General features: G+C 39.7%; 1 protein-coding gene across 2 annotated transcripts in view; it reads right to left on the bottom strand.

Moving 5' to 3' along the window:
• LOC137653473 (early endosome antigen 1-like) overlaps window positions 1-16037 on the bottom strand; it is a 157218-nt gene that overhangs the window by 77570 nt on the left and 63611 nt on the right. For both annotated transcript variants that reach the window (XM_068386901.1, XM_068386902.1), the window contains exon 5: window positions 14382-14579. In XM_068386901.1, the coding sequence (XP_068243002.1) occupies window positions 14382-14579 (198 nt within the window). The remainder of the gene's footprint in view (window positions 1-14381; window positions 14580-16037) is intronic.

Genomic DNA, 16037 nt, shown 5'->3' with positions numbered 1-16037 from the left:
AAGGATGGGGGAGATACTTTTTGACAGATACTACAACAAAGAAAGGTTGCTCGGTTATGAAACTCATCTGCATCTGACGGCCAGTCCAGCTCAAAGCGGCCACAACTGCTGCATCCCGAAGAGATGGGCAAAAGAAGGATAAAAGGTTGGTCATTCTACCTTTCATCCAAAGCTTATGCTGAAACTGTTATCTTGGATGAGATACATTTTGTCTCATAAGAAAACTAGGCTACCTATACTACCTACTGAGCAGCAACCACAGAACCAAGGGTAAACGTTCTTGAGGACTGCGTTTCACTGTGTTAATCATGAGGCCCTTCTTTTCAAACTCAAACAGTTGGGAGTACAGTAGGTTGGTCTCTTCTTACATTATTATTGAATCCTTACGTAGTAGTTTTTAAAGAATAGTTTTTGATAGGCACCATAGTGAGTATAAGAATATAATATCTGGTATTCCGCAGGGTAGTGGCATTCTTACCCCATTACTATTCATACTATATATACATATGTGGTTTAGCTTTTAAAACAAGCTTGTTGCATATGCAGATGATCCTATTCTCTACATTAATTCCACCTTCTCTATTCATCGCTGAATCCCTTAATAGAGATCTAGCTAAAATTAGTGCAAAGTGCAAATTGTGGGCCATGAGGTTGAACCCTAATAACACTCAAAATATGATTGTAAGTACGTCGAGGACAGTGTCGCCTTAAAATCCAGATCTCTGGACTGATAAAGTTTCTTAATTATATACACCTTCGTTAAAATTTTAGGTGTGATTCTTGATTGAAAATTTACTTTTGAGAAACACATTTAGTCTGTTTCTTGTTCAATTTTACAAAAAATTGACTTACTGAAATAGAATTTTAAGATTTTTGGTGATTAATCTAACCTGCAGAAATGTTTTTATTCTTTCATACTACCTTGTTTTGAGTATTATTTTCCTGTCTGGTTTTCAGATACTGACTCACATCTTAATTTGTAGGGCAAAAACTTATTGTCTATTAAATTGTTTTTATTTATGGTCTTAATATTAATCTCTGGCACTGACACTCGGTTAGTTCTTTATAAATGTTGTATAAGATTTTTCATAATTCTGACTACCCTTTGCATTCAGATCTCAGAATTTACTATACTGTATATATAATTATTGCATATATATATACATATATATATATATATATATATATATATATATATATATATATACTGGTATATATATATAATCATCATTACTCCTATATGTATTGATGCAAAGAGCTTTGGTTAGATTTTGCCAGTCGTCTCTCTCTTGAGCTTTTAAATCAATACTTCTCCATTCATCACCTCTTACTTCATGTTTCGTAGTCCTCAGCCATGTAGGCCTGGGTCTTCAAACTCTTTTAGTGCCTTGCGGAGCCCAGCTGAATGTTTGGTAAACTAATCTCTTTTGGAGAGTGCAAAGAGCATGCCCAAACAATCTCCATCTACCCCTCACCATGATATCATACACAGGGCACTAGGGTAATCTCTTAATAGTTTCATTTCTAATCCTGTCCTAACATTTAACTCCCAATATTCTTCTCAGGGCTTTGTTCTTAAATCTACAAAATCTGTTGGATATTGTTTCATTGTCATACCACTACTGATGTCCATACCAATCTCACTAAACAGATATATAGCTGGATTTTTATATGCAATTTCAGGCGATTTGATTTCCAAATTTTACTTAACCTACCCATTGTCTGATTTACTTTTTTTAATCTTTCACTAAACTCTAATTCTAAAGACCCTGTATTAGAAATCATAGTTCTTAAATATTTAAATGATTCCATCTCATCAATCCTTTCTCCTTCCAAAGATATTTCATCTTCCATTGCATATTCCTTTCATATCTGTCTTTCTTCTATTTATCTTGAGACCAACCTCATGTGATATTTCATGCATTTTGATAAGCAGGCTTTGCAGGTCCTATGGTGTTCTGCTGATAAGGACAGTATCATCAGCATATTCTGGGTCAGCTAATTTCCTGTTACTGATTCAGTCCAATCCTTCACCACCATCCCTAACTGTTCTATGCACTACAAAATGCATGAAGAGGATAAACAACATAGGTGACAAGACATTCCCTTGGAGTACTCCACTGTTCATTGGCAATTCATTTGATAGGACTCTACTAATATCACCTTTGCGCTTGCTGTGTTCATGAACAGACAGTCAAATTTACATATTTAAGAGCACTCCATAATGATGTAGGACTCTCCACAAAATTGGACAGTGCACACTATCAAACGCTTTTTCATAGTCCACAAAAGCCATCAAAGGGGGATTTCTATATTTTACACATTGCTGTACCACGTCTTAAAATGAAAATTTGGTCCGTACAACCTCTAACTTTTCGAAATCCTGCTTGTTCATCTATCTGCTTTTCATAAATCTTTCTCTCTAGTCTCTTTAGAATGAGCATACTATATATTTTCATGACAACTGACATAAGTGTGATGCCTCTGTAATTGTTGCAATCAGTCAGAACTCCTTTTGTGCCTAGCTCCCATTCATCAGGTTTTGCCTCTTCATGACTCATTCTACAAAACAATCTCGTAAGTATTCTGCGAGTCACTTCATTTTCGGCCAATATCTATCATCTCAGCAGTTATTCCATCGTATCCAGGGCTTTCCATTTCTTGAGTTTTTTAATGATAGCTTTGACTTAAAACATATTGAATTCATTTATGAGCACATTAAGGTCTTCCTCAGTTTCAGGTATAACAATCAAATTATTCCCTGCATATCTCCTATTCATAACCTCACTAAAGTGTTTCATCTAATGTTACCTTTCTTCATCTTCTGTTGTTATAACACATCGATCTCTCTTTTTGATGGGTATATGCTGCTGCTTCTTTGCCCCTGTGGAAATTTCATTAATAATTCTATGAGCAATTCTTACACCATGGCCACTTCCTGAATTCATAGCTTTGTCAGCCTCATCTGCTTTCCTGTCTAAATATACTCTCCACTCATTCCTGGCTTTTATTCTGACTTCACTATCAATACTGGAATACTTAGCATGCTCTACATTGTAATTTTCATTACTTCCTCAAAAACTTTCAATAATCCATTTCTATCTTTGTCTCCCTTTTATAGTATCCAACCATGGTTTTTTTCCATGTAAATATATACAGTATACATATAAGACTAGATATGAAGTTAATTCTAACAGTCTTACATTCTCCATCATAAAGCTCAACACTACACAACATTCTAGAAGTTTTATTTCAGCAGTGACCAGATTGTGGAATGATCTTCCTAATCTGGCAGCTGAATTTGTGGAACTTCAGAATTTCAAACTTGCAGCAAATGTTTTTATATCAAAGAGGTTAACATAAGTCTCTCTCCACAGTTTATACATGACAGTTTTATTCTAACATTGTTACTGATCTTAAGATATTTTATGTTTGTTGCTCATTACATCTCATTTATAGTTTATTCCTTATTTCCATTCCTCACTTGGCTATTTTTCCATGTTGGAGCCCTTGGGCTTATAGCATTCTGCTTTTCCAACTAGCGTCTTAGCTTAGCTAGTAATAGTAACAAAAATACTTCAGTAGGGAGTGGGAGGTAATGGATGTCTGATGTTAGCAGACTCCTGTCTTAATATGGCTTGAGTTCTAAGGAGGACCTGATATCCCTAACTTTGTGAGCCCTTCCCAGAGTTAGACCTCTAAACCACTCACTTGTTGATTTATAAGCACAAGTGATACTCTCAAAAAGCTAGAAAGAAAGTGCTTATAGATATCTTTCTCTTTATCCTGCAAGAAAGTCTTTGGCGCTCAAGACACAAGCACCAAGTCCTGTTAAGATAGCTCAATGAAGCCGCACAGGACAGAGAAGCCAGTCATTCTTATGCCCTCTGGATGCCTTCAAAGGAGAGATGAAGAAGGACTCAAATCTGGTATCTTGGCCCAGAAGTCAGGAATAAAGTAAAGGAGACCTTCTTCCATCCTTCAGAATGGCTATCGACATACAAGATGGCAAGAGCTCGAAATTCGCTTCACCAAGGCTAAGGTTAGCCAAAAGACAGTTTAGAGTGTCAAATCTTTGTACCTCAAAGGCTCATATGAGGCATGTATAAGAGACTTGAGAACACTGGTCACATCCCACTCTGGAGCCTGAGGTCCAAGGTTACATATGACTACTCAAGTTCCTCTCGTGAGTATAGACAACTCCCAGGGGTAGCAGAGGTCAATGTTTTTCAGTCGGAAGACTGTGCTCAAGGTTAAGCAGTAGTCTTTCCCAGCCATGACTTCTCTTGGCAAAGAGAGAGACGAGGAAGGCCACTATCTGTGATCGAGATGCTACAATCAAAGAAGTACCCCTTCTATGACATCAATCGCATCAAAAGCTCTACTTTTCTTGAAAGAAAGCTGCAAAGGATTGTCATAAATACTCAAAAATCTCTTGAGCAGTTCCTTGCAAAATGCTTTTCATTCGGAGATGTTATAAAGACTACATTTGTTAAGTGCTTAGTACTCACCCAAAAGTACTAACAGTTTGGGATCCCACTCATTTTGTGGTCACCTGAGAGCCACCAGAGTTGTCTTAAGACAAGGCATGATCAAGTCTGTTGATCAGCCGGAAAATCCGGTTGAACGGGGGAGATACATACGAGTACAATTGATTCCATGGGTGTTGGACAATGCCCTCAAACATTAGCCATGGGTCTGAAAAAGAGAAACAGAACACTGGGGATTTTCTATTTAGCCATGTGACAAATAGGTCGATTGCTGGTGAACCCCCAGAAAGCAAGAAATCTTTCCGCAACACGAGGACGAAGGATTCATTTTGAATCTGCAACCTGCCTGTGGTGACCGAGAGTGTCTGCTTGTTCATCATTCCTCTTGCCTGGATTGAATCTTAACAACAGCTATACAGAATTGTCCACTGCCCAGATCTATACCTGCTCTATACACAAGAAAAGACTGTACAAGGCAGTCCCTCAATGCTTGTTGACTTACACTAAGACAGTAGTGTTTTCGCTCATAAGCACGACTGAGAGACCTATCAAGTTTTATTGGAAAGCTTGTAGTGTTAGGAATGGTGCTTACATTTCAAACAGCTTGATATGCAGGAGCTTTCTCTTTGGGAGAACATTCCTGAAACAACTTGGTTTCTAAGGTGTGCCCCCAACATCCAATGATAGTGTTAATGCTATTACTGTAATTTACTTTTATAATTTTTTAGACCCAAAAATTTCTATTTAAAATAAAATTAAAATATGAAAAATATTAAACTTATCCACCCTCACAAACCTGAGATATAAAAAGCAATCGTAGCAATTCCCCAACATAACTGTAAAAAATAGATTTTGATCAAGACAAAATTTCACCAGACTTGAAAGGAAAATTACAACTGATGATAATTATGGATGACCAGGTTTGCCACTATTCACTCATAGCTTTTCACACCAAATAGCCAACCACTGAAGCATTCTTTCATTAACACTAGGTCAGAGTTGTCCAAATTATGAGATAGTTAGCATGATTGGAGTGATTGATGGTCTGGGTATTTTCTCAACATTTGCAGGACTGGTCAGTTTTAAGGCCTATTTGATCAGAATGTCACCTGTTCTGGACATTTCAGCTCTAGCTCTGTTGAGGCCACATCAATCACATTTGGGGAGTAGCGTCCCATCAGCAATTTCTTCTGTTGGGTCCTACACTTGGCTACACCACATATGTGTATATAGTATGAAAAGTAATGGGCCAAGAACACTATCCTGAGGAACACCCGATACTATAGGTACAGTCCTATACTCATTATGGTGCCAGCAATAAATACTCTTTGTAATCTATTACTTAAAAATTAAAAAAATGATATTTTAATTATAAAATAAATTTTTGAATATACTTACCCGGTGAATATATAATAGCTGCAACTCTGTTGCTCGACAGACACATACAGTAAAAAAAACTCGCCAGCGATCGCTATACAGGTTGCGGGTGTGCCCACCAGCGCCAACTGTCGGCCAGATACCACTCTCGATGTAAACAAAGACTCAATTTCTTCTCATCCCACTGCGTCTCTATTGGGGAGGAAGGGAGGGTCGTTTAATTTATATATTCACCGGGTAAGTATATTCAAAAATTTATTTTATAATTAAAATATCATTTTTAAATATTTAACTTAGCCGGTGAATATATAATAGCTGATTCACACCCAAGGAGGTGGGTAGAGACCAGAGTTAAATATGTTTACATCGTATAAGCTAAGAGTTTTTTATTTCATTTTGGCAGTTATCAATATAACAAAACCAAAATAAATAGGTACCTGGTAAGGAAGTCGACTTAGACGATTACTCTGCCTTGTAAGTACGTCTTCCTTACGGAGCCCAGCGATCCTCTTAGGATGCTGACAGACCCCCAGGAGCTGAAGTATCAAGGGCTGCAACCCATACAACAGGACCTCATCAAACCCCTAATCTGGGCGCTCTCAAGAAATGACTTTGACCACCCGCCAAATCAACCAGGATGCGAAAGGCTTCTTAGCCTTCCGGACAACCCATAAAAACATTAAAACATTTCAAGAGACAGATTAAAAGGATATGGAATTAGGGAATTGTAGTGGTTGAGCCCTCACCCACTACTGCACTCGCTGCTACGAATGGTCCCAGTGTGTAGCAGTTCTCGTAAAGAGACTGGACATCTTTCAAGTAAAATGAGGCGAACACTGACTTGCTTTTCCAATAGGTTGCGTCCATGATACTGTGCAGAGATCTATTTTGCTTAAAGGCCACGGAAGTTGCTACAGCTCTAACCTCGTGCGTCTTAACCTTAAGCAAAGATCGGTCTTCCTCACTCAAGTGTGAATGAGCTTCTCGTATTAACAATCTGATAAAGCATGACAAAGCATTCTTTGACATATGCAAGGATGGTTTCTTAACCGAACACCATAACGCTTCAGATTGGCCTCGTAAAGGTTTAGTACGAGCTAAGTAGAACTTAAGAGCTCTAACAGGGCATAAGACTCTTTCTAGTTCATTGCCTACGATCTCCGATAATCTAGGAATATCGAAAGATTTAGGCCAAGGACGAGAAGGTAGCTCATTTTTGGCTAGGAAACCAAGTTGCAGAGAACAAGTAGCTTTTTCTGACGAAAACCCGATGTTCTTGCTGAAGGCATGAAGCTCACTGACTCTTTTAGCCGAGGCTAAGCATACCAGGAAAAGTGTCTTAAGAGTGAGATCTTTCAGGGAGGCTGACTGTAAAGGCTCAAACCTGTCTGACATGAGGAATCTTAGGACCACGTCTAAATTCCTCCCAGGAGTAGCCAAACGACGCTCCTTAGAGGTCTCAAAAGACTTAAGGAGGTCTTGCAGATCTTTATTGTTGGAAAGATCTAAGCCTCTATGCTGGAAGACCGAGGCCAACATGCTTCTGTAGCCCTTGAAAGTAGGAGCTGAAAGGGATCGTACTTTTCTCAGGTATAAGAGAAAATCAGCTATTTGGGCTACAGAGGTACTGGTCGAGGATAAGGAAACTGACTTGCACCAGTCTCGGAAGACTTCCCACTTCGATTGGTAGACTCTAATGGTAGACGCTCTCCTTGCTCTAGCAATCGCACTGGCTGCCTCCTTCGAAAAGCCTCTAGCTCTCGAGAGTCTTTCGATAGTCTGAAGGCAGTCAGACGAAGAGCGTGGAGGCTTTGGTGTACCTTCTTTACGTGTGGTTGACCTAGAAGGTCTACTCTTAGAGGAAGACTTCTGGGAACGTCTACTAGCCATCGAAGTACTTCGGTGAACCATTCTCTCGCGGGCCAGAGGGGAGCAACTAACGTCAACCTTGTCCCTTCGTGAGAGGCGAATTTCTGCAGTACCTTGTTGACAATCTTGAATGGTGGGAATGCGTAAAGATCTAGATGTGACCAATCTAGGAGGAAGGCATCTACAGTATATGTATTGCTGCTGGGTCCGGGACTGGAGAGCAATAGATTGGAAGCCTCTTGGTCAGCGAGGTTGCAAAGAGATCTATGGTGGGTTGACCCCAAGTCGCCCAAAGTCTCTTGCACACATCCTTGTGGAGGGTCCATTCGATTGGAATTACTTGACCTTTCCGACTGAGACAATCTGCTAGGACGTTCAAGTCGCCCTGGATGAACCTCGTTACTAGGGAGATGCCTCGATCTTTTGACCAGATGAGCAGGTCCCTTGCGACCTCGTACAAAGTCAGTGAGTGGGTACCTCCCTGTTTGGAAATGTACGCCAAGGCCGTGGTGTTGTCCGAGTTTACCTCCACCACCTTGCCTCGAAGGAGATACTCGAAGCTTATCAAGGCCAGATGAACCGCCAAAAGCTCCTTGCTGTTGATATGCATGCTCCTCTGACTCGAGTTCCACAGACCTGAGCATTCCCGACCGTCCAACGTCGCGCCCCAGCCCAAGTCCGATGCGTCCGAGAAGAGAACGTGGTTGGGTATCTGAACTGCCAGGGGAAGACCCTCTCGTAGGCTGATATTGTCCTTCCACCAAGTCAGACAAGACTTTATCTTTTCGGAAATCGGGATCGAGACCGCCTCTCGCGTCTTGTCCTTTTTCCAGTGAAAAGCCAGATGGAATTGAAGAGGACGGAGGTGTAGCCTTCCTAGCGAGACAAATTGCTCCAGGGATGACAGCGTCCCTACCAGACTCATCTACAGCCTGACTAAGCAGCGTTCTTTCTTCAGCATCTTCTGGATGGAGAGCAGGTCTTGATCTATTCTGGGGGCCGACGGAAAAGCACGAAAAACTTGACTGTGAATCTCCATCCCTAAATACAGAATAGTTTGGGATGGGACCAGCTGTGACTTTTCCAAATTGACTAGGAGTCCCAATTCCTTGGCCAGATCTAGAGTCCAATTGAGATCCTTCAGATAGCGATGACTGGAAGAGGCTCTGAGAAGCCAGTCGTCCAAGTACAGGGAGGCTCTGATCTCCGATAGCTCGAAACTGGTACCCCACATTCCTGTAAACAAACCTCAGAAACGGTTGGGAATCCGGGTGTATAGGAATGTGGAAGTATGCCTCCTGAAGGTCGAGAGAGACCATCCAGTCGCCTTCCATAAATGCTGTCAAGACAGCCTGGTAGACTTCATCGTGAAGTTTGTCTTGACAATGAACACATTGAGCGCACTTGCCTCTTACGTACTCCTGCAGTGAACATGGCTGCCAAATCATGGAGCCATCACTGAGGGACTTGTCCCTGCAGAGAACGTGGCTGTCAGATCATTGGAGCCATCCCTGAAAGCCTTGTTTATGCATGACATAATTGTACAGCAAAACTTCAAAGGCTCGAAAACAGCTGTGAAGTTGACCTGTAAAAACTTGGAGCGTCTCCTGGCCAGGCGCCAGGGAGAGTCTACGAGATTTGAGAAGTCTATCTGGGCAGAGGCAGGAACTCCCAAGCCGAGAACTTCTCTCGTGTCATATCAGACTCTCGCTCTATAAGCCAGTTTAAAAGAAGGGAAAGCAAAGGCTGTATCCCCCAAACTCCTCCTGGTGATAAACCAGTCGCCTAGCAAACGTAAAGCTCTCTAGGAGAGCGAGAGAGCACTAGCTTATAAAACAACGGCTTTGAAGTAGCTAGGCCTAGTGTAAGCTCTGACGTTTAGGCGAACGAGGAGCAGCAGTTACAAAAAGATCCGGACAAAGATCCTTAAAAATCAGCATGATTTATTTAAAGTCCATAGAGGGCTAAGCAGCTTTAGGCTCCTCTCCGCTCCTCTCCGTCTGACAGAGTCCTCAAGGGAATATCAGTAGGAGGGGGAACAGCAACTTCCTCATCTAAAGGAACCTTGTCCGATAATAGCTGAGTCTCAAGCAAGGGAGAGACCTACCGTGGTAGCAATGCTTTACAAGCAGAGTCCACACGCACTGGTGCATTAGTAGCGGACCAGGACGCAACGTCATGTAACTGCTTGACAGTCTGTGAACTGTCAACAACAACAGGTGCGAGAGACCAGGACGCAACGTCATGTAACTGCTTGACAGTCTGTGAACTGTCAACAACAACAGGTGCGTGAGGACGCACAGCGTCCACTCGAGACTGCTTTGACCGCCTAGACTGAGCAGTCAAAACAACTCTAGAATGCGGAGGTTGACGCACAGCGTCAAAACAAGTCAACTCCGATTGTTAGCGAACGTCCTGAACGTCAACAGGAGCATCAGCAAGTGGCCTAACGTCCAAATGTGGCTGAAAATCCACACGAGACCGCATCGAGTGTGGTTCTAAACAACCTGACTGACGTGACTTAGCTACGCCAACGTCAACAGGACGCACAAAGGAACGTTAGGTTGGCTGAAAGCCAGGATCTCGATGAGATAAACGGCTAGGCTCAACGGACTAATCGGCAGAATAGTCTTCCATAAGGGAGGCAAGCTTATTCTGCATGTCTTGCCGTAGAACCCATTTAGGATCAACGGAAATGGTTGCGGTAAGAGACGAGGGTAACGTCTGTGACCGCAACACCTTGTCAACAAAAAGACTCTCGGAGTCTGTGTTACGCTTTTGTTAGGCGGCGAGCAGTTTTCCGATGACTGCATAGGGTCAGAGCTGTCCTAATGGCTACAACCAGGACGCTGGACCTGTCCTGAAAGGACTGACTTTCGCTTAAGGGCCTCGAAACCTTGTTTCAGGTTTCTTATGCGAAAAGCCTTCGGATGACGAGGAGAAAATCGTCTCTCTCGTCTTATGGTAGGGGAGATCTTGGTAAGATACACCCGATACCATAGAGGGAAACGTCTGTTCGCTGATCAAGGCCTCTCGAACCCATAAGTCGTACGACATTACTTCTCCCCTGGGCTTGGGAGCTTGCAAGAGGTCCCGGACTAGGTGAACGACAGGCACGAACAGACGAACCCTCGGACGCAACACTGTAACACTTTGCGCAATATCACTTTATCACTACGATTTTCTGTTTTGCACTTATTTCACTGAAATCGAAACTTTTACTGATTTCTACCTGAAGCACGCAATTCTACCCTCATCAAAAGGTAGTAAATGCGAAATCAGTCGTATAATGTAAGCACATTAATACCAGCAAAAAAACAGTAAACATCTTTTAAGATAAAAAAATCAGTGGTTGGGGAAGAGACTAAACACTAGTTCATTCAAAACTACGTTTTCAATCTCTCACCGTACATTGCCTGGGGACGAGAATAAAACTAAAAACGTTTTATCCTTTCTCCCCGTACAGAGACTAGGGACGAGAGTAACTCGAGAACAACGTTACCCGCTTGAACGGAACGTTTTCTCTCCTCTCTCTCCCTCCGTCTCTATCTCTCTCTCTCTCTCTCTCTTGATTTCACACCTAAGAGAAGAGCCCAATTACGTTTCGTCAAAAAAACATGTTATTTGACCAAAGGAAAAAACTGAAAGGTTTTTCAATTAAAAAGTTCCTTTAAAATAGAATTTAAAACATTTAAGCTTTGAAAGAAGAATGAACAAAACGTCAGAATCGATTTACTCTTTCTGCAAAGTGAAACCGTGATACTCTCTCTCTCTATCGTAACGATAGAGCGCAAACTGCGTAGCATAAATAAACTAAACGTTAGTTCATCTTTGAAAACAGTACGAAGACTATTCAAAGAAAATCTTTCATAAAATATTTATTAAAAATATTCATTTAAAAGTTTTAAATCATTAGCTCTTTAAAAGCTATTTACGATTGAAAGGGCTCAACGTTGTTTAACTTCGGTTTCCAAGTTAGGACCGCCTACTCTCAGGAAAGGTCGCATATAAACAAAACATTAAAATTTATTTTTTATGTTTATTATAAATGGAAAGTTAATCGAAGAGGCCTAATAAAGGCGGTGAGATATAAAATATATAGAGGAAAATCTATAATTAATTTATAACGTGATAAGATAATTGCTAAAAGCCTAAACACACTTCCGTCTAAGGGAAGGGTCGGCCATTTAAAAGTCAAAGAAAGTCCATACTCTCTTTGTCATCAAAAATTAAATCTATCCAAAAACGAGTTCAAGATTTAAGATGAAGATAAAACACCTGCACTGCGAAAGCTCAAACCAAAATGAAGTACTTCACCAAATATGTTGAGAAAACTCCAGGTTCTACAGCGAGTAAAAGTACGTCTTGTCGACACGTCGACAGAGAAGAAATTGAGTCTTTGTTTACATCGAGAGTGGTATCTGGCCGACAGTTGGCGCTGGTGGGCACACCCGCAACCTGTATAGCGATCGCTGGCGAGTTTTTTTACTGTATGTGTCTGTCGAGCAACAGAGTTGCAGCTATTATATATTCACCGGCTAAGTTAAATATTTAAAAATTATATGAAAGACACACTCACTGTACTCCCAACTGTTTTAAGTTTGAAAAGAAGAGCCTCATGATTAACACAGTAAAAGACAGTCCTTGGGTATTTTTACCCTTGGTCCTGTGGTGGCTGCTCAACATATTATATAAGAAGCCTAGTTCTCTCATTAGACAAGATGCATCTCAGCTGTGATAGGAGTTTCAGCATAAGACTAGAATGAAAGGTAGAATGACAACCCTTTTACCTTTCTTATACCTTTTGCCCGGGGATGCAGCAGTTGTAGGACAATGGAGGGACTTTGATAGACTAACACCCTGGTACTTTTCTATCAAAGTCCCTCCATTGGTCAATTCTATCATTCTGCACTGGTATTTGGGCTGGCAGTCCTTCCACAGTGACAAAGCCATTCCTTGACTTAGTATATTTAGAATAAGAGGATGTAGTGGGTGTTTTTTGATGTTCAAATGTTCTCTCTCCACCTTTAGGATTTCAGTGGGACCATTTTTGATTTTAGCAGTACTCATTACTAGTGACCTGACCTTGACAAAGATAGCACTTCCATAAGTTTGGCTAGCCCTTGGACTTATAGCATCTTGCTTTTCCAGCTTCTAAGATTATAACTTAACTTGTAATAATAATAGCAGTATCAATAGCTTGAAACATTCCTGGAACAGTGGGTTGTTTGTTTATTCGGCAATTTTCTTGTAAGCACATGATATCTGGCTATACTTTGCCAGATTCTTTGTTCTTTGCTTTGCTACTGCCAAAGCCTTCAATTTTATAATAATAATAAATCCCTAAACAACTCATATGTTTTCACTTTTGCCTACATAGCTTTGTAGCAACAAATCAAATAAAGACAACAGAAATACCCTCAACCTCAACATTTCTATGTTCCCTGTTTATTCTAAACTTAAAACCTGTGCACATAACAAAAAAAGGACAAAAATAATCATCTACAGAAAATATCAAAAGAAAAACATAACTGTAGTAACAAAAGTGCCAGAAAGATTTCTGGAGCAAAGTGGTAAGAATGTGGCATGTCACATGAAGCTAAGTGTTTTCAATCAAAGGGGAGAGCAACTATTCTATTTTTTTAAAGGCAGGCGCTGGGAAAACAGTACAGTACTGTACTGCACTGGTCATATCTGAGATAATAAGCATGTCATAATCGTATACCGTACCCTTAAAAGGAGGAGCTGATGCAACCATATACTTTGTGAAACATTATTCAATCTATCTCTATGTGATAGTACAGATTCACTTTCAATTTATGATTTTTAAGTCTGAAAGATTCTATCCTTTAAAACCTTACACAACATGATCACATTACTTTTCAACAGACAATGTAATTATGCCGATCGTTCAAAATTCTGAACATTTCAAAATAACTTTTGTACCTCAAGATACTTATTTTTTAAGGTAAAATTAACATAAACATAATTTCAGTGAAGACTTACACTGTAGAGCATAAAGAAAAAAATTTAATTCTTCAAATTAGACTAATATAGTGTAGTTAAGGAAATTTATATCAACCTCAACAATAAAAAAATATTAAAAAGCTTGGCTACATCACCAAAACTAAAAATATTAAATAACTGTTCGGGTAACTTGAAAACAGTTATAGAGGTTATATTTGCCTTTCTCACAATGTTACATATATTAATTTGCAGGTAACTAATTCTCCATCAGGTGCACAAAATAAAGCTGCATCATACAATAAGCCAGGATATACTAATGCCCAAAAGGTGGAACAAAATAAAGTACCAATGTCCTAATACCTATAAAGGATGCAAGCATTTATAAAAAAAACAGGTTAAAAAAAAAACTGGTTTTACTATTGTACTAAAAAAAAATTACAGTTTTACTATTGTATTCACTCTAACTTTGTAATTTCTTTTTGACATTAGTCTTTTAAAAAATCAGGTTCATTAAGTCATATCTGGTCTCAACACTTTGACTTAACATGAGTTAATCATCATACTCGTACATGCCAATTCATCACAAATCTAAGGGTATCCTAGCAAAACATGGCTATTACTGTGGGTTAAAAAAAAATTAGTACCATTCTATTAAATTTCATTACAGGATATACTAACCTTTTCTGCCTGCAATGTATCCAAAGTAGCTCGTAATTCCGCCCTTTCAACGGCAAATTCTGATGCTCGTGACTCCAGCATATCTTTTTCTGACCTCATAGAGGCATTGATAGAGAGGCTTTCCGTCAGTTGCTTGCGAAGTAGCACCACTTCTGAAGTTAATAAGGCCTTTGATTCTTCAACAGCATCCAGCTGGGACTTTAGTCAAAATAAAAAGTAAAATTGATCAATATGATTAATAATGTACAATTCTTTTCATTCAAATTGATAAAATGCACCTTGCATATTGACTTCCAATAAAAATCTATTTGCATCTTATTTCATAATGGATATCAAAATGATGATATTCTACATGTAGAAAACTAAATACAGTATAGCATGTGATAAATAAAATACTAATGAGGACAGGAAACATTTGTAAAATTTCTTTGGACCTCAAATTGTACTTATTGAAAATATGGCAACTATTTGCAGAATATTAAAATCTGACCAAAAGAAAACATTACAAGGGTACTGACTAACTATCAAGGCATAATATTCTACAAAAAAATTAACTTTAAAAACTGCAACTAATGGTGGGAACTATGAATTGTAAGTTACCAAATGTATTTGATTAATTTGAAAAAGTTATATGAAAAAAAATATCCTATGAGGCATTATTGAATTAAAAGGGTGGAGATTTACCAGCCCAGTGAGTTAAAATTGATTCTACGCAGCTGCCAGCTTTGCTGGTGCAAGAGGAGATTTACAACTGGTTAGAAATCTTCCCAGATTGTACCCTCCTGTACATAGTAGGCCTACTAGGGATGCAGTTAATTTTAAGTCTTGCTTTCTCCATCATAAGGCTCAATAATACATAGTATTCTAGAAGTTTTATTACAACTGTGACCAGATTGTGGAATGATCTTTCTACTCAGGCAATTGAATTGGTAGAACTTCAAAAGTTCAAATTTGCAGCAAATATTTCCAAGTTGAACAGGCTGACATGAGTGCCTTGATAGTTTATATATGACAGATCAGAAGAGACTTCTCCAAACTGACCAGATTCCTATCCTTCTCAGTAACCTGAGAAGGATGCGAGTCTTATCTACCTAGGTAAGGAACTTCTTCCAGTAGTTAAGGTACTAGGAGATACATTATGCAGGTGTGGAAACTCAAGATGTGCTGGTGGCCTAGCCTACTCTACAATGACCCTCAGTGCCATTTGAAACATTTTGCAACCGTTTAGCTCCAGCATAAACTTAAAAGACTTTTTTAAAACCCATTTTCTCTGTCCCACTGGAACCATTTGATATACCATGCCATTACTATAGTTACAAAAAGGTAGCTCATGACCAAGCAGGCAGAGGGATATCAGGATCGAGACTGTTAGCCCAGTCTCTTATCTCAGAATCCCTTGGTAGTATAGAACTGACCGGATCACTGAAATGCAAGGCTTTTGAAATATAAGGACCTTAAGTAATTTCAGAGAGCAAGGCTCATGGAAAGGCTATAGACTCTACAATGCACTGTGTACCATCAAAACCTCTACTGACCAGCACACTATAACCACTCGACAAAACTTCAGATGTTAGCCTATGTTTGAAACAGGACAGGTGGCTAGAATATAGTAAATACAGTTCTGTCTTAGCCAGAAGACCCACTGGTCTTCTTGGA

Source organism: Palaemon carinicauda, chromosome 14 (assembly GCF_036898095.1).
Source record: "Palaemon carinicauda isolate YSFRI2023 chromosome 14, ASM3689809v2, whole genome shotgun sequence".
Taxonomy (NCBI): domain Eukaryota; kingdom Metazoa; phylum Arthropoda; class Malacostraca; order Decapoda; family Palaemonidae; genus Palaemon; species Palaemon carinicauda.
This window is presented reverse-complemented; position numbering and strand designations above follow the sequence as displayed.